Raw genomic sequence first — 27,437 nt, 5'->3', positions numbered from 1 at the left:
GACACAGTTCTGTTGTTTTGAGCCACCGAGTCTGTGGTGCCTGGGAGCGGCCCGTGGAACCCACCGCCCAGACAAAGCCCAGCCGCCGGAAGAAGCCCTTGTCCAGACATGCCAGTGAGCTCCCGCCTAGAACGCTCCCCGAGGATGACTGGCTCTGCGTGGTCCGGATCTCTCACTGGGTGTTGCCTTGGAACACCCAGAAAAAGTCAGGACCCGTTCTTTAAAGAAAGCATATGAATCACACACACACACACACACACACACACACACACACACACACACGTCTGCTTAACTTCCCCCTCCCTGCCAAATACCTCTGTGGCTAGCTACAGAGGAAGTGATGTCACGACTGTTTTCCTATTATCCATGCACACTGCGTTCTTTGGTCGGGTCCGTGGCACACAACAGACCAGTTCTCACCTTCGGGTTCTGAAGGACCCAAACAGCACAACGAGAACAACCCACCTTAGTCCTCCCTCAAATCTGCCTTCTCTGCTTCAACACCAATGGACACCGAAAACACAATTTTAAAAGACCAGTGCAGTTTGAAGAAGGGTTCAGAAAAGTCTGCCTTGGCTGAGGACACCATGAGGGGTCATCCCCAGAACGCGCCCGTGGGCTGAGGGCCGTAGGCAGGACAGAAACGGACCGTGCTGGGTGCAAAGGGAGTGCCCCCACTGGGTGATGCTAACCTCAGTCCCGCACGTTTTCCTACACAATTTCACAATCTCGGGCGAAAATCATCTGGGGGGGTTGGGGGTTGGGGTGGGGGCTGAGCCTGCCTTCCTGAAATAAAACAGCTTTTTATCTTTCCACATCTTCTTCCTAGGCTGCAAATGGCCTTTCTGCAATGATGCCTCCTTCCTTCTCCCTCTTCAAAGGCTTCCTTTGCCTCAGACCATCTCCAGAGCTGTACCCCCTTTCTCGGGATGCGTCCCGCTGATAACCCCCAACGCTAAAGGGTCAAGAGAACCTATTGATTATAAAACACGATTAATCCCCCGATTGAATTACTTAGCTGTTTGGGGATGAGGTGGCATTCAACCAGACCTGATTTTTTTTTGCCAAACTGGACATATTTCTAATTTTTATGGGTTTTGATTTATTTGCAGTTGACTCTGTTGACCACGGAGACATTATGAAAGTAAATTAATAAAGAAATGGTTGACAGGATTTGTCACCTTAGATGAAACATACAATTAATCAACAGATATTTTATCTATCCCAAATCTGATGGATTCACTAATGGCGTTGGAAGAGAAAAGAAACCACTACCACATTAAAGCCACATGTCAGTGAAGACACGGATCCTGATTTCCTATACATAGAAATATGAAAAATCACGCTACTTGAATTCCTGACAATACAGTAGGGAGCACTTGGTAAGTGCTTTACGAGGAAGCAAACACTGGGACCAGTGCAAGTCACACACTGTTGTATTTAATCCTAATAAAAATCAGTGCGGAGGGTGCTACTCTAAGCCCCCATTTTACAGATGGGGAACCTGAGGCTCAGAGAAGCTAATTTACCCAAGGTCACTCAAATGGTATGTGGCAGAGCTGCAACCAAGCCCAGAATTTCCTGAGGAGTTAGCAAATTGGTCGTTCTGGAAGCAAGCAGCTGGTTGGCAATGATCTGGTTTTGACGATCAGCAGAGACCCCGTAGCCACACCTGGAACGTTCAGGATTCAAATGCCGGGGGTGGATTTTCCACCTTGCCTTTCTGCACTGATCGGTCTACCACCAGGCACTTCCAGATGTCTGTAAAGCCACAGAACAACTAGAAACCCATGACTGTAGACATAGGCACGCACCAGGAGCAATCTGTAACCCTCTGGAAAGTCAGCACGGCCCGTACTTGCTAATGCCGATCCAGAACCAATGGGCTTTGCGTTCAGATTTGCTCTGTGTTCATAGCCCAGAAGAGTCATAAACTGGAGATAAGAGTTTAAAAAACAACAAATCCCTCAGCTCTGTTTAATAACTCGGCTGAAGTCAAGACATTCCACTGGAATGATGATCCCCTCCATGGACTCTGGAGGTGACCCTAAGATGCCCTTACAAATAATCTCCGACTGACTTTCAAAGACTAACCATGAGTAACGCCATCCTCCCCCGCGCACACGCCCTGATGTTCCCTAAGTCTGGGTTTCCCAAGAGCCTGCCTTCCGTCCCCCCTGCCCCCCACCGTCAGTGTTGAGGATCACTGTACCGCGGGATGAGATGCAGGCCCTGGAGAACCAGCCCTGGCCCTGAACCATAGCCTTGGCTTTTCCGATAAGGCACACGTGGAGCCTTTACTTTGCTTTCTGAAATCCAACCAAGGGACTAATGAGGGAGCTTCGGGTCTTCCTGGAACCTTCTCACCCCCTACAAAAGGACTGTGCTCTTTAAGCGAAGGACCGAAAGAGCCAGTGGGGTGCTGTTCTAAGGCCGTGGCTCCTAGGCTCACGTTGAGATAGCTGAACGGCCAGGCCAGCCCCCGACACTCTGATTTTATCAGTCTGGGGCTTCCCCTGTGATTCTAGTGCGTAGTCAAGGCTGACAACCTCTGCTCTGGGGCCAGGCGCCCGCGAGGTCCTTGACCTCCACCTATACCACCAATGGGAGGGAGGCAGGACACGTTTCCAAGCTTCGTTTGATTTTGTTATTATTCTCTCTTCACTTATAATAACAATGATATTGGCTGTGGCTCCCACAGCAGCTTCACCTACCAAGTGAAAATCGGGTAACTCCGATCCCAAGTCCACATGTGCCAGTGGCCGTGTTGGGCCGCTATAGTCCGTTTATAAAGCATCATAAAACTGCAGTCCAGACTTAATTTCCTTTCAAGATCTAAAATGGGCATCACATGGATTTCAAAATTAACTTCATTCAGCCAGCGAAAAGAATGAAATCTTGCCTTTTGCAGCCACGTGGACGGAGCTAGAGAGTACTATGGTAAGCGAAATAAGTCAGAGAAAGACAAACACCACATGATCTCACTCATTTGTGGAATTTAAGAAACAAAACAGATGAGCAAAGGGGGTGAGGAGAGAGAGAGAGAGGCAAACCAAGAAACAGACTCTTAACCAGAGAGCACACGGATGGTCTTTTAAGAAGTGCATCTGCGAGGGGCCCCGGGTGCTGTGTGGAAGGGTCGAATCACCGTATGTACACCTGAAACTAATATTGCACTGCGTGGTTACGTAACCGGAAATAAAGTAAAAACTTGAAAAAAAAAGAAAAAAGAAAATCCATTTCAAAAACTTAAATATACACTAAATGGCTATAAAAATAAATAACTTCAAGAACTTTACTGAGCACTGAATGAGCATGAAAACAATATAGGGTAAATTTTAGATGAGATTCTCTTGAAATCAGACTTTTCAACTGCTCTCAAATCTCACCGACTGTTTTAGAAAACACAGCACTTCTTAAAATTGTCAAGTTTGTTTTTCAATCTGACAGTTCTTGACAGTAACAAAAACTGATCACCTGCTGTCCTACGTGCCACCATTTCTACGATTGTAGTGTGAAATGGTGACACGTTCACTTAAAAATCCCTACTAAGAAAAGCAGCAGCTAATACTGAACACTCCTAGGAGTATATTCATTTCAGGCTTTCCCTAGGCCCTAGCGAGTGACTGGAGCACGTGAGATGAGAATTTGTCCTGTTTTTGGAGAGGTAGCGAAGGACAAACACTTCCGCCACCCACTTCACTTCTAGTCCTTTGGTTCTAGAAGAGACTATGGTTTCTGGCAGGACCAGAGAGCAATGGTCAGCTCCTAACTTGGAATTTGCTTGTTCTCCTGTTCGAATTCGTAAGACCACTGCATTTGATTTTCAACATTTACTGCCTATCGCCGAGAGTTGCTTCAGTACTTAACCTTTTGATCCTTACTGGCCCCATTCATCCCTTTCCGTGGTGACACCATTCGCCACCAAACCGTATTTCACAGTCACTGACAAATCCCGTATTTCGTAGGAAAGCTTTGTTAAGAGAATAGAAGTGGCTTACCGGGCTCTGTCGCCGTCCTAATCTCTCGTTCGGTCACCTGCAGCGCCGGGGAGGGCAGCCTGTGTCAGTGGGCACCCTCGGAGGAAAGAAACTGGCCAACTTCCTGAACTCGGCAGCTTTATCATCAGCAGAACCTAGCACACGGATTGCAGAAGTTTATGTGGGAAGAAGGGAACTTATGATTTCTTAACTGTTGCCAAATCATTTCTTGACTGTGCTTTAAAATTTCAAAACTGAAATTCAGGGGGAGAAAGTTATTTATAAAATGATTTAAATGAATGATACAAATATAACACATGTGGGGTTGTGTGTATGTGTGCGTGTGCGTGTGTATTTGGGTGTATGTGTGTTGGGGGGGAGGGTTGGGGAGATGACTGCAAGGATCCTCACCAAAATGTGAACGTCGGTTTGTTCTGGAGAGCAGGATCAGGGGAAAAGGAGAGAGAGACACAGGGACATTTTGTCTTCGACTAGGAAAACTCTGGTGCGTTTTTATAAATTTTAGCACACATTTGAATTCGGTGTAGGACTGCCCAAACTCATCTTTTGTTATATAATGCAGTGAAATAACATTTGCATTGCTTCCTCTGTGTTCCATGCGCTTCCAAGACAGCACAGAGCAAGGTGGGCGTGGGGTCCCCACCGGGCGTGGCACAGAGAGGGCGTCTCACTCCCGGTGTCGCCACACGTCCGTAAGCACCTGGCCCGTGGTCGAAGCTCAGTAAACGTCCAGCGAAGGAGTGAGCGAGTGACTGGATGAGCACGAGCATTCATGAGGCAGGAGATGGTACTTTCGTGATCTGGTCTGATGAGTGAACTGGCTTTGGGGCTCTCAGAGCGCCTCTGAAGGTCTGACTAAGCACCGGGGTCAGCACACTGCAGCATGTCGGCTAAACCCAGCCCCGGGTAGGGGGTGCGGGCGATGGGGGTGAAGACTAATTTTTACAAAGAAACGTTTGCAATCAATCTGATGATAAAGAACACTAACCTTGAACTCCAATTACACAGGATGTGATCATCCACCGAGAGAATCCCATTCTCGTCAGCATTAGACCTGTATTACAAAAAGTGCACTCGATTATTATATTTTGAATTGTATCAATTAAATAATTGTGCAATGTGTTTTTCTCTTATTATGTAAGTACCTACATCATGTCTTCGATGTGCCTCTTGGCCCACAAAGTCTAAAATATCTACTTCCCAGAAAACATTGGCTGACCCCTGGCCAAGAGAGTCATTTGGAATGGGACAGGATGTGCTTCATCTTGCCTGACACTGGGGACAGGGTGGGGTGGGGGTGACATTTTCATGTGTGCGTGTACACACACACACACACACACACATCGTATCATTATTATCCCCCCCCAGGGTTCCCATGACACCAGGGAACACAGCCTGTGGCTTCATGGACCCCCCAGAAGCCTCTATGATAGTGAGCTCAGATCTCATCTACCTGCCACCAGTCTCTTGGTTTCCCTTGAACCATTTGCTCCAAAATAAAGGTTTTTAAAAAAAAATTTTTTTTAAAGATTTTATTTATCCATTTAACAGACACAGCAAGAGAGGGAACACCGATAGGGGCAGAAGGAGAGGGAGAAGCAGGCTTCGCGCTGGGCAGGGAGCCCAATGCAGGGCTCGATCCCAGGACACCGGGATCATGACATGATCCGAAGGTAGAAGCTTAATGACTGAGCCACCCAGGCGCCCCCCAAAATAAAGTTTTAAAAAGTAAGTAAAGTGGTGCCTGGGTGGCTCAGTCAGTTAAGCATCTGCCTTCGGCTCAGGTCGTGATGCCAAGAACGTGGGATCACTTCACTTCATTTCAGGCTCCCTGCTCAGCGAGGAGTCTGCTTCTCCCTCTCTGTCCCCCCTCCCCCACTTGCGCTCTATCAGTCACTCTCTCTCTCAAATCCATAAAATCTTAAAAAGAAAAAAAGAAGTAAAAATGACTGTCCGTAGTGGGCTGCACAAGTGGGCTGAACTTCAGGCTGGAGTGCTGGCCAGCCTTTCTAGAAAAACCAGACACACACGCCCTGGCTCCCTAGCCACAAAGTGTCAGCCAGGCAAGCTCGGGAACATGGGCCACTTACTCAAATGAAATGCAACTTCACAGGTGTTTCCACCCAACCAGTAACCATGAAAGAGGACAATGAAATGGACACTGGGGCAGGACAGTCATTGCAAACCGGAAGCTTAGCCCCATGTGGAAAGTGGCCAGAGGAGCCGGTCCTCTGCCTGAGCCCCAAACCTGGCCCTCAGTGGCCAGACCCGCTCTCCCTGCCCTACCCTGCCCTGCCAGGGTCCAAAGTCTTGGCCGCCCCCTTCCTTGTTCTTCCCCTTGCCCCCCATGTTGACGCAGGTCTGTATTTCAAAATGGAGATGATCTGTCATTAAGTGCTCCAGTCAGGCCACAGGCACATCCCAGATGAGCCTCTCTGACCTCAGTTTTCCCATCTCTCAAATGGGGATAAAAACACCAGCATCTTCTTCCTATGGCGGCTTTGAGGATTAAGCTGTGCCTGTGGAACCTTTAGTACAGTACCCGGCGCAGAGTAAACCCCCCAGGTAGAGCTAGTATCGTCACTGCTCCCTCGTCCTGGACCTCTCCCCCCTGGGCTGTTGCCCACAGCGGGCCAGGGGAACCACGGTCAGGGTGCTGGCCGCACCCCTCTCCCTCTGGCATCAGTGGGCACCCGAGCATGCGCAGGCCAGTGGATGGCTTCTCCGCAGACGGGCCACAGCGAAGTGCCACATAGGGAGATCCCATGGAGCCCTGGAGAAGGCTCAAGACCAGGACAGCACCAGGTACCGGGGATCAGCTGTGTGTCCAAAAAAATCAACATGAAATATAGAAAAGGCTACGGTGGAAGGAGTCACGGAAAAGAACGATTTCTTAGGCAATGGATTCGGATGAAGAAATGCACAAGAGGGTTCCTCTACGCAAAGGCCGGATCTGATAGGAGTCCATCCTGGCTTTAAATCGAGGTGCAGAGCTCCTGAGGGCACGGCTGCTGTGGGCCCATGTCCCGGAGCCCCACTGCAGCTTCCCAGGGCACCTCCGGGCAGCCCCTCCTGGGTCAACACTGACACAGGTGACGTGGGCCACAGGACTCGGCCACAGGTAGCAGCTACTGTCCATCTCATGGTCCTCTGGTACCTGTTCCCACAATTCCATAGCTTTTTCCCTACTCCCCCTTCCTCCCTCACTCCCGAGTCCCTTGACCCACCCTCCGGAGCACTCTTAGCACTCAGACTTACACCTGCCCCATTATGCCCATTCCCAACCAGTTCTTCTCCATTGTACTTTTATTTCTCATTTCAAACAAAAGCTTGAAGTGCTAGTCTTTATAATACCTCAATACCCAGTAGAAAATGGCAGCCTTCTGGATGAAAAAGTTAGCTAAAGGTACTCTTCCTATGGCTTATGTAGCCCCAGATCAGGGCACAGAGCTAGGTATGAAGAGGGAGAGCTGGATTACAGCCTCACTTGGCCATATGGCCTACTACTCTTGAGCAGTGGACAACCTGTGCAACTGTACACGGTGGCTCAGCTAAACCAAATTGAAGCCTATTTCAGCATCACGAATAGGACTGTCTCCTTTCAACAGCACGTCTGACTGCACAAGCAGGGCCAAGGGAAGGTCTTGCAGTCCACTGCAAATTCCCTTCCTGAGGCAGTCCCAGGTTGCAGACCAATTATCTGAAAACCTGGGCCTTTCTATCCGTTGCAACCCATTCCTGTGGTTCCTGAAGCAAGTGTCTCAAATAATGGGCCAAGACACCACAAAAAGCCATTGCACTTGAGAGCTGGAAGGGCCACCTTACCTCAGGGATGTGAGAACTGAAGGCAAAGGTCAAGAGGGCAGCAGCGGTAGAGAGGAGTATGGGAACCCACCACCCCACTTCTGCTCTGTGTGCTTTCAACTTCCCCCTTCGTGAATGCCCTAAGTGAAAAGCCAGACAGGATCAAGCCTCCCATCCATGTTTTGAGAAGAGGATGGGGGTGAGTCTTCCGGCCCCCACCAACTCTGTGCTCCCACTCCCCACCTCTTCTGCTGACATCTCATCATCATCCTCAAACCTCTCTCCGCAGACGCACTGCGTGCCTGCTGACGTTCCTTCCGGCTGCTCCCGGTCCGCCAAAGCCAATTCAGGTGTTGACAGATGTTCCCAGGCCAAAAGGGATCAGTGAAACAGAAAGGCCTTGTAAGACATTTACCAGCGAGAGTCCCTCCCACTGGAGATGCACAAGCCTCCCTCCCCCACCTCCCTCCGGTGGGAAGGGGGCTGAGAGGTGGTCACTGCTTCAGGGAGGGTCGGTGCCACAGGGCCCAAGAAAAGGGAGCAGTTGCAGAAGTGGCAGTCCAGTTCTAGATGTTTGAAATATATGAACCCACACATAAAACAGTATTTCCTTTCCCTGGACAAGGTTTAATGAATCCAGCTTGAAAAGGAGGAGATGATCCAAGAGGCGCATGACAGAGAGAGAGAGAGATGCCAGCTGGGTCTCAGACAAGGGCCTGGCCTGTGCTAAGTTCAGGAGGAAACTCAGAAGCCGCAGAGAAGTTTTGGGAATCAGGAGCACCCCAGCTGCAATCAGGGGGAAGAGGCAGTGTCTGGAATTTTCCTCGCTACGCTAGACCTGAGAGCCAAGGGGAGCACGGAGGCAGAGGAGGCCTGACATGGCTGCCCTGGTTCGCTCGAAACCCCATGGCATCGTGGAGGGAAAGGCTTCCCAGGCGAGCGTGAAAGCTGGCTGACACAGTGAGAGACTTTCAAGGTCAGGTGGTGGGGATGGTGGGGGGGGGGGGAATGGCAGTGTGCACGGATGGGCCACAGTTGAACGAGTCGGGTGATGAAGCGAGACCATCCTGTGTGATTGTTCCATTGAGCCTGTAGTCACATGGAGATGTGTTTATAGCTTGTAAAGCTTTAAGCCTTAGCCATGCTTATCCATGAGTAAAGAGGGGGGTGGCGAGGGGTGGGGTGTCTTTAGAAAGTTAAGATATAAAGAGGCTCAGTCAAAAATAGAGCTTAAAGTGGGGGGGAGGACAGAATAAACCACTCGGCACTAGACTGATTGGAGACGTCAGTGGGAACCCGTATTTAGCTTAATAGATACTGACGGACAAATAGAAAAATAATTTCATTGCTAACAGGTACCCCTGATAGGATGTGTCAAGAATGGCACTTCACCTCGGTGGCTCTTCCTCCTCAAAACCCATAACCCCGGTCTAATCATGAGAAGAACATCAGAAAAACCAAAATCAAGGGGTACTCTCCAAAATCTCTGACCAGTAATCTTCAAAACTGTCAAGGTCATCAAAACCAAGGAAAATCTGAGTGACTGTCATAGGTCATAGGAGCCTAAGGAGACGAGCCAACTACATGTAATAAGGTCTTCCGAACATTAGGGGAAAACTAATGAAACCGGAATAAAGTATGGGGTTCAACTAATAATGCATCAACAAAAGTAGCATAGTAATAGAAGATACTAACAACAGGGGGAACGGGGCGCAATCCCCAAGAACTCTCTGTCCTCTCTCTGCAACTGTTTTGTATCTCTACAACCAGCCTCAAGTAAAAGATTTATTTAAATACTAAAAAGAAAAATGACGACACAAACTGAGCTAGGTTAAGATTCTCTGTATATGCACATGGGTGTAAAGATAAAATAAAAGGTGAATGTTCTCACTTAAAACGATATGACAAACAATGCTTTTTCCAAAGAAAAGCACAAGCAGAAGGTGTGGACATTCGTGATGTGTCGTTTCCCCTCCAAAGATGCCCGTTGTGACTTTGTTCGTAATTTAGAAAAAGAATTAGGACAAACCCAGATGTCAGTCAAGAGGAACTTCGTTAAGTAAAACGGTACATCGGTACAATGTGTGCGGCAGAGCCATTAGAAGGGGGGTGGAGGGGAAGTCGAGGACAGACCCACAGGTCCAAAACAGAGGGCTGGGTGGACAGACAAGACCCTTCCAGCTCCCCAAGGGCAAGCCCCCTTCCGACTCAGTCCTCTGTCTCCCCTCCCAAGTGCCACATACACTGCCCCCATGTCGCCACTCCACCCGAACTTGGCTCCCTTCTGGGACTCCTCCAAGACTCAGTTGGGACTTCATCAACGCCACGTGGCCTCCTCTAAACGCCCCACTCCCCCCGCCCCCTGCCTGGGCGGGACCTCGTGCTCTGCCCTCCCAAAGGGCCAAGCCATCCTGTTTCCCTTTTTTCAAACTCTTAGCATGTGTTCAGTGATCAGTGTGTGTCCCTGAGGTTAGGGACCCCATCATTGTATCGTCCTGCGCCCAGCCCAGGGGCCGGGCATAGTGGCAAGCTCGGTGGATGTTTCTGGAATAAAGGGAGGGAGGGATGGAGAGGGAAGGGAGGAGAGTCGGGGAAGAGAGGAAGGGCTCCCCAGCTGTAGCTGACCCTCAGTAGAGCTTACTGGGTGCCAGCATGGGCCCTTACGAATGTACTCACCCCTCCCGGGAACCCCCTGATGGAGGGACTGTGGTTGTGCTCACTTTTTATAGGAAGGAACTAAAGCACAAAGAGGTTGACAAAGTCAGGTTACTCTGGCTCCAGAATGGTGCCCTTGACCACTACCGGTTATTCCAACAACGGAAAGGATCCCAGGGGCCTATAAAAACTCACCTAATTTGGCAAACAGAAGATGACATTCGACAAAGTAGTTTTGAGAGTAGAAGAAGCAAAAGCCAGGTTAAAAGGGGTTTCACAGTAGCCGGGCAGGCGATCAGACCCCGTCCCCCCTCCCCCACGCAGCAGCAGCGAGCCCAGCACACCGTGGAAGCTTCCCGAATGAGTGCAACGGTCTACCATCACCTCGGCTCAAACCGCCATCATCAGCATGGCCCCAAGAGCGGCGATGCGACCTTCTCTGCAAGCCAGAGCCCATCTCTTCCCAACCCTCCTTCTCCGTAGTCTCGGACCTCAGTCCTGCTCTTGGGTTCCCGCCACCGCCCTAACCCGGTCCTGACTCTGCAGCCTTCTTCACGCTTCCCGGACAGTCTCCACCTGCCCCCCGGGCCCCACTTTGGAGAGCCACGGGAGCTTGCATTCGGGGAGCCGGGGAGCTCCCGGGGCCCCCACGCTGCGGGCCCGCACAGCAGGTAGGCGTCCTCCATGCCCTTCCTGGCATCGCAGGCACCCCTCCAAGGCTCTCCCCAATTACAGCCCACGTTCAGCTTTGGTGGTGATTGGGGTATCCGCTTTCAGAGGAGGAAGCAGGCTTGCAAAGGTTCAGCAAATGTGGGCTTGCAAATTAGCCCACACGAACCAAGAACTCCGCGGCACTTCGTCACATGCTGCCCGACACTCTATTTCCCGGGTCCGTTTTCCATTCTCTACCAGACTGTAAGCCTTTTGAGTCCGAGCGCTGTTTTACTCAACCAACGCAGCCCTGTGCCCCTATCGGTTGATAAATGTTGGGAAAAATGGAAGGGAGACACAGGATTAGATCAGTAAAATTAAGGGAAGTTTTTTTAAATACATAAATCTTTCCTGATTATAATATTACCACATAGTTCTAAACATTCAAATTCAGGAACGTATAACATAGAAAATGAAAGCCCTCCAGCGTCCACCCATCCAAAAAAAAAAAAACAAAACAGTATTAACAATGTGGTGCATGATCTCAAAGATGTTCCCTCCGTGTATACTGACCTGGCACTACAAGCAATTCTTTGGAAAACCGGGATCAGACGACAAGTACTACTCTGTATCATTTTTCCACCTAGCCTTGTTTTGAATTTGTACATCGGTCTTAGTATTTTTAATGGTTCTGCTGTGCACGTGGTACGGATGTAACATTTTACTTAATGAATCTCCCATTGACATTTAGGTTTGCCCTATTTTTTTTTTTGCTTTTAATTACAAACAATGCCACAACAAACATCTTTGGAAGGAAAGTAACAGAACCGCATTCTGGGGAGACGAAGCGCCTGCAGAATAGGAGAGCGTGTTTGTACAGCACACGAGCCATACCTGATGGAGCAAGTTTTCCAAGCCGGCAAAAGGCAGCAAGCCAGGAGCAGGCTGGGTGGGGTTTTCACTTTCCAAGGGGAAGGAACCCCTAAGGGAGGCCCACCTCTCCTTGAGGAATAGGATAGGCATCTTGGTGGACGGGCTCTTTGGGGGAAGAATCTCGTTTTTGTGCAGTGGTGCGGAAGACCGTGACACCAAACATTCTGCTGTGGAGGGGAGGACATTAGAACAAGTGCACATCGGGAGCCTCCGGTGTCTTTGGGATGTAGGAGGTCAGATTGGATACTTGGGGGCGAGAGCGTCCGCTCGGGGGAGAGGGTTGATACCAGAGCCTGAAAACATGCGGGAAGATCTGGGGAACAGTCAATTAATTCAAATAGGAGGGCACTCTGAAAACAGGAGAACAATCTGTTAGGATGGAGGCCCAGGGCTCAGCTGGAGAGGAAGATTCCATAAAGTCTTCATCTGATTCCTCACCATCTGAAGTATCTCTTCCCCTCCCCCTTCCCCAACATGTTTTCTTTTCTCTTCCCTTCGAATTCACTTTTTCCATTCTCCAACTCTCTCTCAGTGGTATTCTTGGAGTTGGAGAAAACCATTTTTGCTTCTTCCTTTCTGCATCTGCAGCCCAAGGGACTGCAGAAAGGCCTGCAAGGTCAGAAATTATTTCTGGAACATCCAGGCAACGGCAAAGGTGTTAATAACCATCTTGCCACGAGATGGCGCTCGCAGCCCAATATTTCGGACTTCCTGACTATGCGGCCGGGTCATTTGTGTGTGATAACGTATACAGGAGTATGAAAATGTAAATCGCTGTAAAAGGTTACGACAAATCTGCACGTGTCTAAAAGCTTTATTCCTACTTTGGGGGCAGTTTCAGTGACGGCAACCCAAGTTTTTAAATAAAAAGAACTGTTATTCACGATTTGGCCTGTGGGTCTCAAAAGGGTTTAAGATTTAAGAAAAGCGAACACTGCAAAACGATAAACGTTTGCTCCCCCCGTTTGGGAGTAGATAGAGAATTTTAACGAAGCGATGAGCTAGAGAAGCCTTAATTTTATAAATTTTGAGTGATACGAAATCAAGGTCAGGCTTCCCAATGTATATTCTAAATCCACTTACTGAGTTTGGTTTTGAGAAAACACCACCAGATGAGAAAGGAAACGTAGCCCGGTGGAAAGTAGTTGAACGTATGGTTAGTGTAGGGGGTGTGAATGCAAGTCCATCCGCTGCGATGTGCAGAAAGGAACATGGCTTTTCTAGGACTCGGTTTCTTTTCCATCTCTGAGCTTCATCCTACCCGACTCTCCCGAAGCCTAACTCAGCCTTTCAGAGCCCCGGGGAGCCTTGCCTCCCACAGCCTGTGCGCAGTTCCCGAGTCTGACGTAGTCGGTCCAGAGTGGTTTGTGCGCGCATGTGCACGGGCCATCCATTTCATAATCATTTTGCACACAAAGTTGACACATTGCCTCTTAGAACCGACAACGGGCCTCCCTGGCCCGCCTATTTCCTTCCCTCTTCAAAACAGGTGGAGAAGCAGCCTTCTCCCTTGCGCTTACTGGAGACCCGGATGCCCTCGTGTCGCTTTACATCCCCCAACGCCCCTATGATCCCCTAACACCAGTAGGCCTTTAGAAGACAAAATCCAAATAACTTACCCCTCACATGTCCCCCAAGGCAACGGGCACGGAGCCGAAGGTCAGCTTGGATGGGAACAAAGGAAGAGGGGCAAAGGGAAAGAAAAGGTGACATTCTCAATTACTCTGTCTCCCGGCGTCATCTCAGCACCTAAAGGGGTAGATATAAACTGTGTCCAGGGGGCGGTTCTGCAAAGACTGGTCTTTAGATCGCTTGTTTGGCGATCATCTGGCTGTTATTTAAAATGTAGCCACCAGGACTCAAATGTATTGACCCAGGAGCTCCAGGGCAGGGCCACGGAAGCCAGTGAAGTTTGGCGGCTACTCAGGAGAGCACGGGTTTTCAGTGTGGTTCCGGCCCAGGAGCACCCGCGTCCCGTGGGCCCGGCTTGTTGGAGATGCAAATTCTCGGGCTCAGCTCCAGACCTACGGAATCAGAAACTGCCGTGGGACCCACCAGCTGTGAGTTTTGCCTAACCCCTCAGGTGACTCTGATGCGTGCTCAAGCCCGAGAACAGGTTGTCCGAGAGCAGTTACCCTACAGCAGCAGTTCTCAACTTGGCCTGCATATCGGAATCACCCGTGGGCTTTGAAATCCAAAAGTCCTGACTACACCCTAGACCAATTCAATCAAGATCCGCGTACGTGGGGCCCAGGCACGGGGATTTTTAAAGCTCGCTGGGTAATGTCAAGGTGCCACCAAGGTTAGGAAGCGACTATGACAGGTGGGAGAGTCGATATCTAAATCTCTGTGACCGTCTCGCAATAAATATGTCCTCCCTGCTGAGATATCCGGGTACGATCCCCAGCCTGAGAATCTCTGCGGTTGCAACCCTCGTGATTGATGGGAGTCATGTCCCACCTGTGTGTTTGCGTGGACTAAAGACGGAAACGTAGGAACCGAAACCGCGAGACTTTTTAAAGGAAACATAGGGGAAGGTTCCTTGACATTGGCGGCTGTGTCTCACTCAGCTGCCGAGAGATGGAAGGGACCTGGTCCCTCAGACACCAGCATTTCTGAAACCTGCAGACTTTCCGAGTGGAATTCGAAATGGCCAGGTGGGCTGCACCAAGGCTGGGCGTGGTTCAACTTGGGCGACCAGCCCCTCTTAGGGAGGGATTAAACCGAGTACCTTATAGTCTCAGAAGCTAGCTCTTTAGACTTTTGGATATAAACCTGGATATGGTCTCTCTCAAGAAGGCTTTTTGAATGAAGTTTCATGAAAACAGGCTGTATCAGGAAAAATGTAAACTCCCATGTGACAAGGAAGACCAATTATACCCAGAGTTAGGGCAAATATCAGAATTCAATTCTGATTCTTACCGATAAAGAATCATCACAGGGTTGGGGCGCCTGGGTGGCTCAGTCGGTGAAGCGTCTGCCTTCGGCTCAGGCCCTGATCTCAGGGTCCTGGGATCGAGCCCCATGTCGGGCTCCCTGCTCAGTGGGGAGCGTGCTTCTCCCTCTGGCCTCTGCCCCTCCCTCTGCTCCTGCTCTCTCTCAAATAAATATATAAAATCTTCAAAAAAGAAACAAGCATCACAGGGTTCATGCAAACCAACATTGGTTCATACGTTTGCATTTTCTTATTTTTCTTCTTGTAGGATCACAGGGAAAAGCAGAACTGGGGAAATACAGGAACTTGGATCAACAAAAAGGGACTTTCCTCAAATAAATTTTGAGTAGGAAGTGGTCAGCATTCTCATGGTTGGATAGAAGATTATAGAAAATGAAAAATTACATTTAAAAAATGCCTATAGAAATGAGCTCTGGGTATCTGAGACATTTCTGGAAAGTTTGATGGATTTACAGCCAAAGAAAACAAGAGTAGACCAAACAGTGATTGAGAATAGGTAATGAAGGGAAGAGCGAACAAACTGAGTGTCATTCCCTACATGAAAAAATTTTAAAACAGTATATGAATATAGTACATAAAATGTTGTGCATAAAGTTTCTACACAGCAGAAATGGCTAGAAGAAAATTCTCAGATACTGTGTGCTTAAAAAAAAGATTAGAAATATTCACCGTTCGAGAATATACCATCGATCGTATATCTAAAGTAATAAAATAAAAATAATATAAGCTAATATTTAGGGAGCACTAGGTAGATATCACACCCCATGCTGAGTACTTTTCATGGATTACATCACTTAGTTTTACAACTAACCTATGTAGAAGTTAGACTTAGCAATTCTAATAACACACATACATACACACAAAGCCACACACATATATGAACGGATATATAGAAACATATATATATAAGCATGTAAGCATTCCATCATCTTTGACTTGGTTAACTTTGTGGGAAGCGGGCATGGAACGCCCGAGCATCGTGCCCACCCAACGACAGTGTTCCTGAACTCACGGGTCAGTAGGATGAAAAAGACCACTAACCCTCAAACTATCAAGTCTCAGCAGGCTTCAAAGATGCCATTTATGGGCCGGTGGGGTGAGAGTGGTGGCAAGAGAGAATGGTTAGTGGTTAGATAATTCAGAAATATGAGTGGGGGGTACACGGCAAGAGAGGTTGAGAGTGGGAGTGCCGGAGACATACTAAGAGGAATTCTATCTTTGCTTAAACCACAGTGTAACATTGGGGGCCATTGTCTATGATAAACAGAAATGTGTCATAGGGAGAGAGGGCTGCTCACCCAGTTAACTCGGGTTTTTCATCTACACCTGCACTTGCAAAGGGAAATGCATGATTCCCCATCTGGAGACACCAAGCCAAAGCAATGGAAATAAATGGTCAAAACCAGGATTTGATCATCTAATGGTCTTCAACACTTTTTCTATTGTCCTCTCATCAATAAACACCATTTAACGTACATCCCTATATATTTCTGTATTAATGCAATGACTATATGTCGAAATAGCCACAAACACGCTTTTGGAAAGATGATATCTATTTTTATATTTTCTCCCACAGCTCACTATGGAGACCCAGCCAAGGGTCTCAGGAAATGATCAACAGCCAAGAGGTTCCGCTAGGTGGCGCTCTGCACCGCATACATAGAATTAGAACCCCGAGCTCGGTCAGTTACCAGGGAAATTATAGCAAAGCGCCCTTTAAATTGTGATCATAAGCAGCTCTATTTGTCAGGACTTAAGGAACTGTGAATCCAGTTGGCCACTTACCCGTCTCTACCTAAATCTGTCCAGTGTTCTTGTCCAAATTGTCTTCACATTTTAGCCCCAGAGCTGCCAATCCTATGTAAATTATAGCCCTCTAAAACAAGTTTCTAGCAATTTAAGTGCAGCTCCACTCCCTAGCAGTGGGGGAAGAGCGCCGAGAGTTCTACACAGAAGGAGAAAGAGAAACTGAGCATACGGGGGGGGGGGGGGAACCCAGGCTTTCCTTGCTGAAGTGACCCCTCTATTAACAGTCCCGGGTGTCCCAGAGGAAGCTGTGGTCCTTCCCAAACTGGGCTCTGCAGGCCAGCTGCGCCAGAGACGCCTGGGCTAGTTTGGGAAATGCAGATTCCTGGGCCCCAGGGATCAGGCTCTCCGGTGTGGAGGCCTGGAATCCACATGGTTTCCAGGCTCCTTAGGTGATTCTGGTCCCCAGTGAAACTGGAGAACCAATTGAGCTGGTTGCACAGAGCCGGGTCAGTTTAGGGTGGGACAATTTCCGTCTTCTGTGACCTTGGGTAGCTGGCTTAACCCCTCTGATCTCACCTGTATCTCTGAGTCAACCCGTTACCTTTAAGATTGAGCTCCTAATATAGACTCACAGAGGCGACGTGAAGATTGAATGGAATAAATGAAGCATCAATTTGCATTCGCTGCTTAAGAAATGTGACTTCCTTCCCTCCTCCTCCTCCACACCCCATTTCATAACGCTGTCCAGGTACCAGGAACCTCATCTTACACTGTTCTTCCTAAGGCCCTCCTCACTCTCTCCTTGCCCTGTCATTCCCTTTGGGGGCCTTGCCCTTGGGAGTGGGAGCCAAACTCGAGATTGTTTCACATTCATGCTCTTCATTCAGAACACGTTTCCTGTGTTCCCTCGACTCAGGGGACCCGCTCTGGGGGAGTTGATTATCTCACAAATCAATCCATCATGATGTGTTAATGGAGAAGAGTCGTGCGTTAAAACAATACCTGGCAGGTTATAAATTAACCGGGTATTTCCGTTCCGATGGTCCACTTGAAAGGCCACTAAATCATGAGAATGCAGGCCTAGGACAGAGAGGTGGGCGCTGGAAACCCTTGTACTTAAGGTGACAGAGTCCTGCTTGGCGGGCTCGCATATGCACCTGGCCCTGGGGGATGTCCCCCTGTCCCGGGGCGGGCGGGGGGGGGGGCGGTGCTACAGGTCAGGAGACTAGTTCTAATTTCCAAAACAGCCCGAGTACTCGGCTTAGCAGTGTGGTGTCCTGGACAATGAGCCTCAGTTCGTGGAGGCGTTACTACACTTCTGCTCAAGATGTCAACTCATGCAATTCGCCACGATGAAAGCGCCTGGAAACTACGACCCACCGCGTCGCCGGGGCCAGCGTGAAGGGAAGCAGTCACGTGTATCCTACAAGCCAGATGGGGAGTCCTAGCTGGCTGTGGTTGTCTGGCCTCGACCCTTAGGGTTTGCCACCTTCCGAGCCGTTTGCTGTGTGTGGAAGCAGCTGCCCGCCTCACCCTGCCCACTGGGGGGCTCTAGGGCTGTCAGAAAACTGCCACGAGGCCACCAGGACTTCCTTTCTCCTTCCAGATCCTACCAGACTGTTGCCGGACCATGCTCCTCGTGAGACACCGGAACTCAGACCTCCTCAGTCAGTGTAAGTCCGGGCTCTTCCAAAACATTGAATTAAGAGAAATCTCCAAGAGGGAGAAGGGATCCATATAAATGTGGGGAAATACAACCAGTGAAGCGTCTGGCAAACACGTTAGAAACGGACTACAATCCAAGATGAAGGTAATCTTAAAGGCAGAGGACCAGATCTCATCCAGTTTCTTAGCTCACAGGGTTGAGATTTGAGATAAGATGACAGAATATGAATTTGAATGGGGCAGAGAGTCCGGCCAGGGCCCCGGGGAAGGCTCACCGAGGCAGGTGGGGATTTACTCTGGGTGGTGGGGAAGAGATCCGTTTTACACCAACAGCACACACAAAACCACCGCTTCCAGACAGAAGAATCCCACCTGCAGCCACTGCTCTTTCTCTTCATTCGTGTGCATTACCCGAGGCTCGGCTCGCCGCGGGGCGTCTAAAGCCAAAGGAAACTGAGGGGGAGGGGGAGGCAAAAGAAGAAGAAAGCTGAAACAGCACACTGCCCCCAGCGTAGCGCACCCTCGGCGTCACCTGGGACTCTTTTTTCTTCAACCCTTCCCTTTCACTCGGCGGGTTGGTTGCTTGGTTGGTGGCTTGGTCTCCTGTTCTCTTGCATCACATTAACCCAGTGAAAGGGGTTAATTTTCAGTCCTGGGGTTCTCCAATGCACAGCCCGTTTTGCCTTCCCCTCCCACAAACTGAACCTTATCCCCACCCCCCATTTTAAAATGCAGCCAGATGTGCAACCTGTTTCTGCCATTCCTCCTGGTTAGGAGGAGAAGGCGGAAGTACATAAAAAGCGGGTTTGGGGGAGACGCCTCCCCACAAGGAAGGGCGTGTGTCCTTGCTATGCCTTTAGTTTCCTGGGAGCCCGGGGAATGACACGCCCAGGTTCTCAGGTCACCATCCCCCCACGTGCTCTATACTTTCTGTTTACACTTAAGAGACCATCTAGACCTGGGAGTGTCCAAACAGCTGGAAACAGATGTGAGGGCGGGGCCAGGAGACCCACGCAGGAATGGGGCTATGATCACGCTCCTCCCCTCTCTCCTCTCGAGACAGCAGACGCTTGCTTTGCCTTTTCTCAGCTGTAACACTTGCCTGACCAATTACCCCCCACCCCCGCCTTGGCTTGGCTACCACAGAGACTTGGATCCCCAGTCTCGCTGAGGAACGTGATGTGTCTGAGGAGGAAGGACACAACCTTGCAAGTCCAGGGGGAAAGGAGCTGGGGGCCAAGCCTTGACAGTGGAGTGGGATTCACGGACAGTCGGGAGTCCCTTCCAGAGTAGAGCCCACCAGAGGCGGGTCCGCTGAGCAGCAGGACACTCAGGGCTTTGGAGGGGACCTGGCAGTCATGCGCTCCTGGTAGCCTGAGTTAGTGGCTCCCGTCGCCCAGAACTCCACGGAAGGCCCTCTGAAGGTTCAGAGAGTGACTGCCCAAGATTACAAGGAATTTAAGATGAAAACCATTTGTCGATGTGCTTTTGGTTGTTTCCTACAACAAAGCCTGTACGTAACCTCATGTCAAAATACGCTGCGGTTTCTGAGATGCTTTATTTTCAGTTTCCCTTCCTCTTAATCCATTTCACAAGATGTTTAAGCTGTCTTCAAGTGCTTTATGGTTTATAAATCACCAAAATCGCTTCAACCTTATGTGTTGATGTGTTTTAATCGAAGAAGCTTTATGATGGCCAAGAGCCAAGTTTTATGACATTATTTGTGTTTTCACTGAAGAAGAAGAAAGGCATCTATTAAGTACAATAAAGCTTAAAGATGTTGTCAAATAGTTGGCTCTAGCAGCTTATGTCTTTATTCATTCCAGAGACTGGTTTGGGAATGCGTAACCCTTACCGATTACAAGTCCTTTGGAAAGAATGCATATACTGTGTATTTATTTACAATTATACTCAAAGGAAAACCTTCAGCATTTCACGCATACATAGTATCTCCCAACGAATGCTCCTCTGTAGATAATCGCTCTCATGAAATAAAGCCAAGCGATCGGGTTTCAAACGTTGAACTCATGTGACTTTAGACCCAGTTGAAAGTATGGGTGTCTTCGGTATGCCGTGGTCCTTTCTGTTGCTGCCTTTGAGTAGGAAAGTTGGCGTTCAAGACTGAAGCCTTCTGAGCGTTCAGGTCTGTAAACCTCAGTTTCTCCTCTCCCTTCCGCCTCACTGCAATTTAAACAAATCCATAGAACTGTCGTCCCTGCCCGATAGCTGTAAATACATGAACGTTCTTGGGCTCCTCCTGCAGAGTCCACTATCATAACCATCTAATATTGACGGATCGAGTTGGGAGATAATTACAGATATACGATATTAGGTAGCAAAGCAGTCTGAAAGACCAATTGCATGAGACAATGTTACTTTGGACACAGAACTTTGCAACGCAGATAAAAATACTTGTTTGAGTCGCCTCAGGCTGCTGCGTAAGGAAACGTCATAAACCGGATGACTTAACACACACTTATTTCTCCCCGTTCTGAAGGACAGAAATCCTGGCTCAGAGTGCCAGCACTGTCTGGTTCTGGGGAGGGCCCTTTCTGAGCTGCAGGCTGGTGACTTCTCTTTGTATCCTCGGGCTCGGCGGGAACACAGCAAGCTAAGTCTCTGCGGTTTTCTCCTAAGGCACTGATCCCATTCCCGAGGGCTCCACCCTCATGACCCGATCACCTCCCAAAGGCCCCACCTCCTGACACCGTCACACTGGGGGGTTAGGATTTCAGCATCTGAATTTGGGAGGGAACATTCAGTCCATGACAATATTTAAGCAGGTAAATTATCATGAAAGGGAAAGAGCCTCACTTTGTATAAAGGCAGATCACTTCAATTTTTTCCATGTGTAAGTGGACATAGTCCACATAGTCCATCAGTGGTAAAGATGTTTTTCACTATTTCCACACGGAACCCAGCAACAGGCCCAAGGGCAAAGAGAGTGGCACCTAGGCAACCACCCGTCGGGAGTCAACGCTCGATCTGCACAGAAGGGGGCACTGGGTGACACGGAAGCCATCAGTTGGGGAGCTGACTTGTGTTTTCATTTCACGAAGTCTGGTACATTGTAATGTCACATACGCAGACCCTGAGCATCTCTTACCCTGTTGCTAGACACACCAGTACTTGTTACGGGCAGAAGTGCAATTCTTGTCAGTATTTCGAGATTGTGTGTATATTTAATAATCACAAGAGAATTACGGGAGAATGAGAGCCTCGCGTCCTCTCCTTGCCGCCATCCTCCCAATAGTATCGATCCAGGAACAGAAAGGAGAGGCTCAAGTGCAAATGGAGTCCCAGAGAGTTAAGAAAGATGACTCGATGCATTATATAAATTCCATTGTTCCAACTCCTTTGTCACTGTGACTCTCCTCTCTGATTTGGACCATCCCGGTCTTAGAGAGTTGAAAAACACCCTTTTAGTGAGACATAGATCAGAAAATCTAGGCAGCCAAGCTTCTCCTTGGTAAGTTAGGCAGTCCTGTTTTGCAAAGAAGGCCTAGACCGTCTCTTTGAACACCTGACTATAGGTCACATGATTGTCTGTGGCCAGAGCATTTTTCAGACACTGCCAGAAGTATGGGTGAGCCTGTGGGTTTGTCGGCCATTCAAGGACAGAACTCTTACAGAGCCTCTTCCGGACCTGGAGGAACTTGGATTTCTGAAGGGGCTTCTCAAGGAATATCAAGATGATGACGTCCACTTTTTCATCCATGAGCCTCTGATGGGACAAGTAAAATGCTATCTTAAAGTTCTCCGTCTTCGCGTACTTGTTTGTCATCACAAACACCGTCTTTTTGCTAAGCTGTATGCTCTGGGAAAGGTTTTCCAGAACCGGCTGCCCTGGTAACCAATCCCTTTCCTCCAGACATAAATTAAAATGTTTCTCTCTTGGGTCTTCCAACTTGGCCACCAGCTCATCCAAAACCCATTCTGTCACCGCGGGATCTTTAGTGTCATATACAACAAAAGCATCATAGCAAGAATCCAGGGATGTCAGACGCCGATACCCCTTTATTTTGGCCTTACAGAAATGGTAGCTATACCACACGTCCCAGAAGTACAGGTGGTTTGCTGTTGTAATCACCATCAGAGAAAGAGCCACTGATAGGGAAAGTGAGAACAGAATCAGGTTAGTCAGATCTAACTCACAGGTATACAGATCCAGAGAGACTACACTCTGGCCCTTGTGTGCTCCTGGCCCCACACAAGTCACATCCGTGGCCAAGTAAGGAATGGTCACCTCCGTATGGTTAACCCACCAGACAAACCACACAGCATCGCAGGTGCACAGAAACCGATTGTGATGCAAAAGTAACATCTCCAGATTGTTGAGGACATTTTCTGGAAAACTAGTCTTTTGGATAATCTGGATTTTATTTGAGCTGAGGTCCAGATACCGCAACTGGAAAGCGTCTTGTAGAAAATACTTTGTCAGATGCCTGATTTGATTATACTTAAGAATCAGTTTCTTGAGGCTTCTGGAACAGTTGTATAATCTCTCAGGGACAGTTTTCAGCTCATTGTAGCTGAGGTCCAAAGTTTCTAGATTCTTCAGATACTGGAGTCTTTCCCAAGTGAAGGAATTGAGCCCATTTTTGACCAAGGAGAGAATCTTTAGATTCGGAGGCATGCCGTCAAAAACTCCAGAGGGCAAGAAAGTCAGAGAATTTTCAGAGATGTCTAATTCCTCTAGATTCCGCAGATTCTTGAAGAATTTTAAGTATCTGTTATCACCATCTCTCCATAAAACATCCAAATGATTTCCTCTGAATTCCAGAATTCGAAGAGACTCGCTCTCCATGGTCCTGCTGGTGGAGGTAGCGATGTCATTGTAGTTCATCATCAGTTTCTTCAGAACTTTCAGGTTCTTGGTAAAGTTTAACATGTGAGTGATTCCTTCTGATTGAAAGTAATGGCTGTTACTGCTTATATCGAGAACTTCCAGGTTGTGCAGCTCCTCAAATGCTGTTGAGTAGAGTAAATCAAGCCGGTTGTTGGAGAAGTCCAAATATTTCAACTCCACTAAAGGCTGAAATTCACTGCCATTGAGAGTTTGGCCAATGGTATTTCCTGACAAATTTAGGCATTTTAGGAAAGAAAGATGCTGAAAATCAGAGGACTTGATAAAAAATATATTGTTTCTACTTAGGTCCAAGGTCTGCCCATACGTGTAACAATCTTTATTAAAAGGCAAGAAAGAAGGAGTGTCTTTGTTTTTGAACCGGCAACTCCTTGCGTACTCGTCGTATTTGAAATAATGTAATGTTTCGAGGACCTGGGGTGCATGACCTTCTACAGAAGTTCTGGTGCTAGAGCAGAAGCCAACTTCGCTTGAATCTCCTGAAGGTGATATTTTGTTCATTGAAAGATCTATGACTTTCAATGTTTTGAATTGTTCAAATATGCTGAGGTCCGCAATTTTTATGAAGTTAGTGCCGAGATCAAGAACTTCAAGATTGGAAAGACTCCGTAACGGGGAAAGATTATAGCTGCTCAACTCCTTAAAAACGTATCCTTTGATCCGCAACACTTTCAGGTTTTTCAGTGAAGAAAATGCATCTGACAGATTCAGAGCTGCACGATAGACCTGAAGTTCATAATTGAAAGACAGATCCAATTGGACAAGGTCGTGAAGAAGATACAAAAATTTGGCATCCCCAATTTCTTTGGCCAAGAAATTTTGGGAAAGATCCAGCTCCTTCAGTTTTTTAATGTTTTTAAACCATCTCTGGGGCACATGCTGAAGAGAGTTACTGTGCAGACGTAACACTTGTAATTCTGTCAGTGCATCGAAAGCCGATGGGTGGATCTGTAGGGGAGAATTATTTTCACAGGGTGTACAAGGAAATGGGACATTGTAACAACGGGGGCAATTTCCGCTTAGGTCAAGAAGTTGCAGTTGATAGAGGTTATTAAAATCCTCTTCTTGTATTTTTACGATGGCATTGTTATAAAGATAGAGTTCTGTTAGAGTAGATGGCAAAGTAGTAGGGACACAGGTGATATTGTTATCTTTTAGGGAGAGCAGTTTTAGATTTTTCAGACTTAGAAAAGCATCTTTTTCGATGAAAAACGAAACGTTACAAGGGTTGCGAAAATAACAGTTTTGGCCCAAGTAGAGCTTTTCTATGTTGGTCAGTTCTGTTAGGTTATCTTTCATGATAGAAAAGATACTGTTGGCCTCAAGGCTCAGCAGCTGCAGGTTGGGAGGAAGACCTTCAGGTATTTCTAGAAGCTGGTTTCCATCCAGATAAAGGGATTTCAGATACGTGAGTCTACTAAAGCTTCTGGGTTTTATCTGCGGCCTCCTGGGGCACAGATGGTCTTTGGGCCCCAGTCGAACAGGTATACAGTTGCATCTGAAATCGATCTCTACGAGATAGTCCAGCTGGTGGAAGGAGGCTGGGGAGATGCTGGGTATGTGGTTAATGGTGAGGGTGAGGTTGGTGACATTGGTGGGGATACCTCCAGGGATTTCCGTCAAATGCTTGTCCGTGCAGTCCACGATCACATGGGCCTTCGGAGCATCCAGACTGACATCACAGGGCAGAGTTTTAGGAAACCATCTAGCTCCAAGGAGTTCGGAAATTAGGGTTATGTTTAAAAGGACAAGGAACTGTCTCTTCAATGTCCACATTGGAAACACCTGAAAGTATAAGAAAGAACAAATCACCATCCCTCGAAATCATTCTAAAATACACCAAGAATCAGATTTGAAATTTCCCATCTGCTGCCTCTCTTTTGCTACAGTTTAAAATAAACAACCTGGGTCTTATTCTCAATTGCCTGAACAGTATCCCCCACCCCCCATGACTGTACCTGCCCTACTACGGAGGTTCATGATAATCGAGTTACGCATTTAGCTTTTAGCATGTTAGCTTTTCGGTTTCATAGCTTTGAAGGTGGTAGAAGCAGCATTTTCCCCGTCACTGTTATTTAAAACAGTACAACGGAGGAGCTATCAACTAGCTGCCAAAGTCTGAAATTTGCAGAAGAAGGAATATTAAAATGAAAATATATTGGGGAGAATGACACATTAAGACGTTAGTGCGGGGCGCCTGGGTGACTCAGTTGGTTGAGCATCTGCCTTTGGCTCAGGTCGTGATCCCAGGGTCCTGGGATCAAGCCCCGCATCGGGCTCCCTCTTTAGCGGGGAGCCTGCTTCTCCCTCTCCTTCTCCCCCTGCTGTGCTCTCTCTCTCTCTCGCTCGCTCACTCACTCTCTCTCAAATAAATAAATAAATAAATAAATAAAATCTTTAAAAAAAAAAAGACTTTAGTGCAGTTACCGTTTGCTTGTTAACAAGCCCGCCCTGGTATGCGTTACAAGAGGCTTTCACAATATTCAAGCCCCTTAATATTCTAAGTAGAAAAATTAAGAGATCCGTTATCCCCATTTTACAGATGAAGACCTAGCTCACCAATAGTGGCTGATTTGCCCGAGGACACTCACTGCCATTTAGGCTCTGCCACTCTATGAGCTGGCTTTCCTCTTGGATTGTTTTTGGAAATCCGAGATGATTTGGGGATGAACGTTCCCCTTACACATTGGCTTCACATTACGTACATTTGGAAAGGAGAGAGCAGAGAGTCAGGGCATGGCCTCGGTGAGTCCTGACTGATCAAAGATGATATTTATGGGAGTGAAAGGAAGGGGGGCCTAGTAATAACTGCACTAAAACTATAGGCAGAAAACCAAGACTCTGTCAGGCAAACTGGGACATCCTGAAACCTACCCAGAATGGTGATTCTTGGGCAACCAGCTTTACCATGAGAGACAATGGGGCCCTGGGGAGAAAGACCTTAAAAGGTAGTATGGGGAATACTGAAGAGCTTTGCTAGTCACCGTATGAACTTGAACCAGCCCTGCCTTGGAGGGTGGTTTAACCAGGGACTTGCCCTCAAGTTTCAGGATTTCTACCAATATTTTACTCCAGAGCACTGGCTTTAGCTTAACTAGTGCTAATCCATGGAATGATCTAGTCTGTATCTCTACAACAGGTTTCTAGATCAATTAATGCTTTTGTCCTCCCAACTGACTCAATCAGCCAACTGTGCTGATATCTAATAAACCAAATGTCTACTTCCCTTAATTCCTCTAATAGAAAGGTAACTAAGCGAATTCTCCCTCAGCTTTCTTTTTCTCTAATGCAAGGTGCTTCAGAAGGATCTCGAGAGGAGCTTCTTCATACACCTTTATATGCCTACAATTCGTTGAGGTTAGAAGTACAACATTATCGGGGCGCCTGGGTGGCACAACGGTTAAGCGTCTGCCTTCGGCTCAGGGCGTGATCCCGGCGTTATGGGATCGAGCCCCACATCAGGCTCCTCCACTATGAGCCTGCTTCTTCCTCTCCCACTCCCCCTGCTTGTGTTCCCTCTCTCACTGGCTGTCTCTATCTCTGTCGAATAAATAAATAAAATCTTAAAAAAAAAAAAAAAGAAGAAGTACAACATTATCTTTTTTTTTTCCTCTTTCACCACCTTGTCTCCTCTTCCTTCTCATCAAAACCATTCACTGAGTCCAGTTGACGTTCTTCACGGACCTTCTTGACAGCCTCCTTGCTTTGCCCTTTAAGCTGACACGATTTCACCTGAGATGATTCCACCCTCGGTCCACTCTAAAACCTCATCCTCGTCCTTGGGCCCTCGCTCTTTGAATCCACCCTAACCATTAAACTTCCCAAACATTAATCAGATTACATTACTCTGAAGTCTTTAAAATGATTTTCTTTTTTTTCTTTTTTTACAGAATGAGTCCTAACTTTTTATCATGGCATCCCACGTCTTCCATAATTTGTCCCCTATCTACTTGTCCAGGCTGACCTGGTACACTGCCCCTCCCAGCTTCTCTAGGTCACTAACCCAAGCCCAGTTTGTAGTTCCCCGACTTGCAAGTCCTTTCACCTGGACTACTCTTTTTCTACCATTTCCAGCCACCAGAATTCTAGTTACCCTTTAAGGTTTTACCCCCCAATCCGGAGCATTTAGGTCCCTGGGAAGATACAGCGCCAGGCC

General features: G+C 48.0%; 2 protein-coding genes and 1 long non-coding RNA gene across 4 annotated transcripts in view; 1 reads left to right on the top strand and 2 right to left on the bottom strand.

The window, feature by feature from the left end:
• Positions 1-14,058, bottom strand: part of TLR8 (toll like receptor 8) — a 26,010-nt gene extending 11,952 nt beyond the window's left edge. The window contains exons 1-3 of one of the 2 annotated variants that reach the window (XM_057310075.1): positions 13,664-14,058; positions 4,990-5,055; positions 4,002-4,135 (exon numbers count right to left, since the gene is read on the bottom strand). The gene's annotated coding sequence lies outside the window, so the exon portion shown is untranslated. Of the gene's footprint in view, positions 1-4,001; positions 4,332-4,989; positions 5,056-13,663 lie in introns of those variants that run through there. The other variant, XM_026478135.4, reaches the window with a different exon arrangement.
• LOC130543340 (uncharacterized) lies at positions 8,530-20,202 on the top strand. The gene is made up of 2 exons (XR_008958635.1): positions 8,530-8,781; positions 9,161-20,202. It is a non-coding gene; the product is annotated as an uncharacterized LOC130543340 (long non-coding RNA).
• TLR7 (toll like receptor 7) overlaps positions 15,209-27,437 on the bottom strand; it is a 27,041-nt gene continuing 14,812 nt past the window's right edge. Inside the window, exon 3 of the mRNA XM_057310073.1 lies at positions 15,209-25,066. Coding sequence (XP_057166056.1) covers positions 21,917-25,066 — 3,150 coding nt within the window. The 3' untranslated portion in view covers positions 15,209-21,916. The remainder of the gene's footprint in view (positions 25,067-27,437) is intronic.

This window comes from Ursus arctos, chromosome X (genome assembly GCF_023065955.2).
Source record: "Ursus arctos isolate Adak ecotype North America chromosome X, UrsArc2.0, whole genome shotgun sequence".
Classification (NCBI taxonomy): Eukaryota; Metazoa; Chordata; class Mammalia; order Carnivora; family Ursidae; genus Ursus; species Ursus arctos.
The sequence above is the reverse complement of the archived record's forward strand: the minus strand, read 5'-3'. Positions and strand labels throughout refer to the sequence as shown.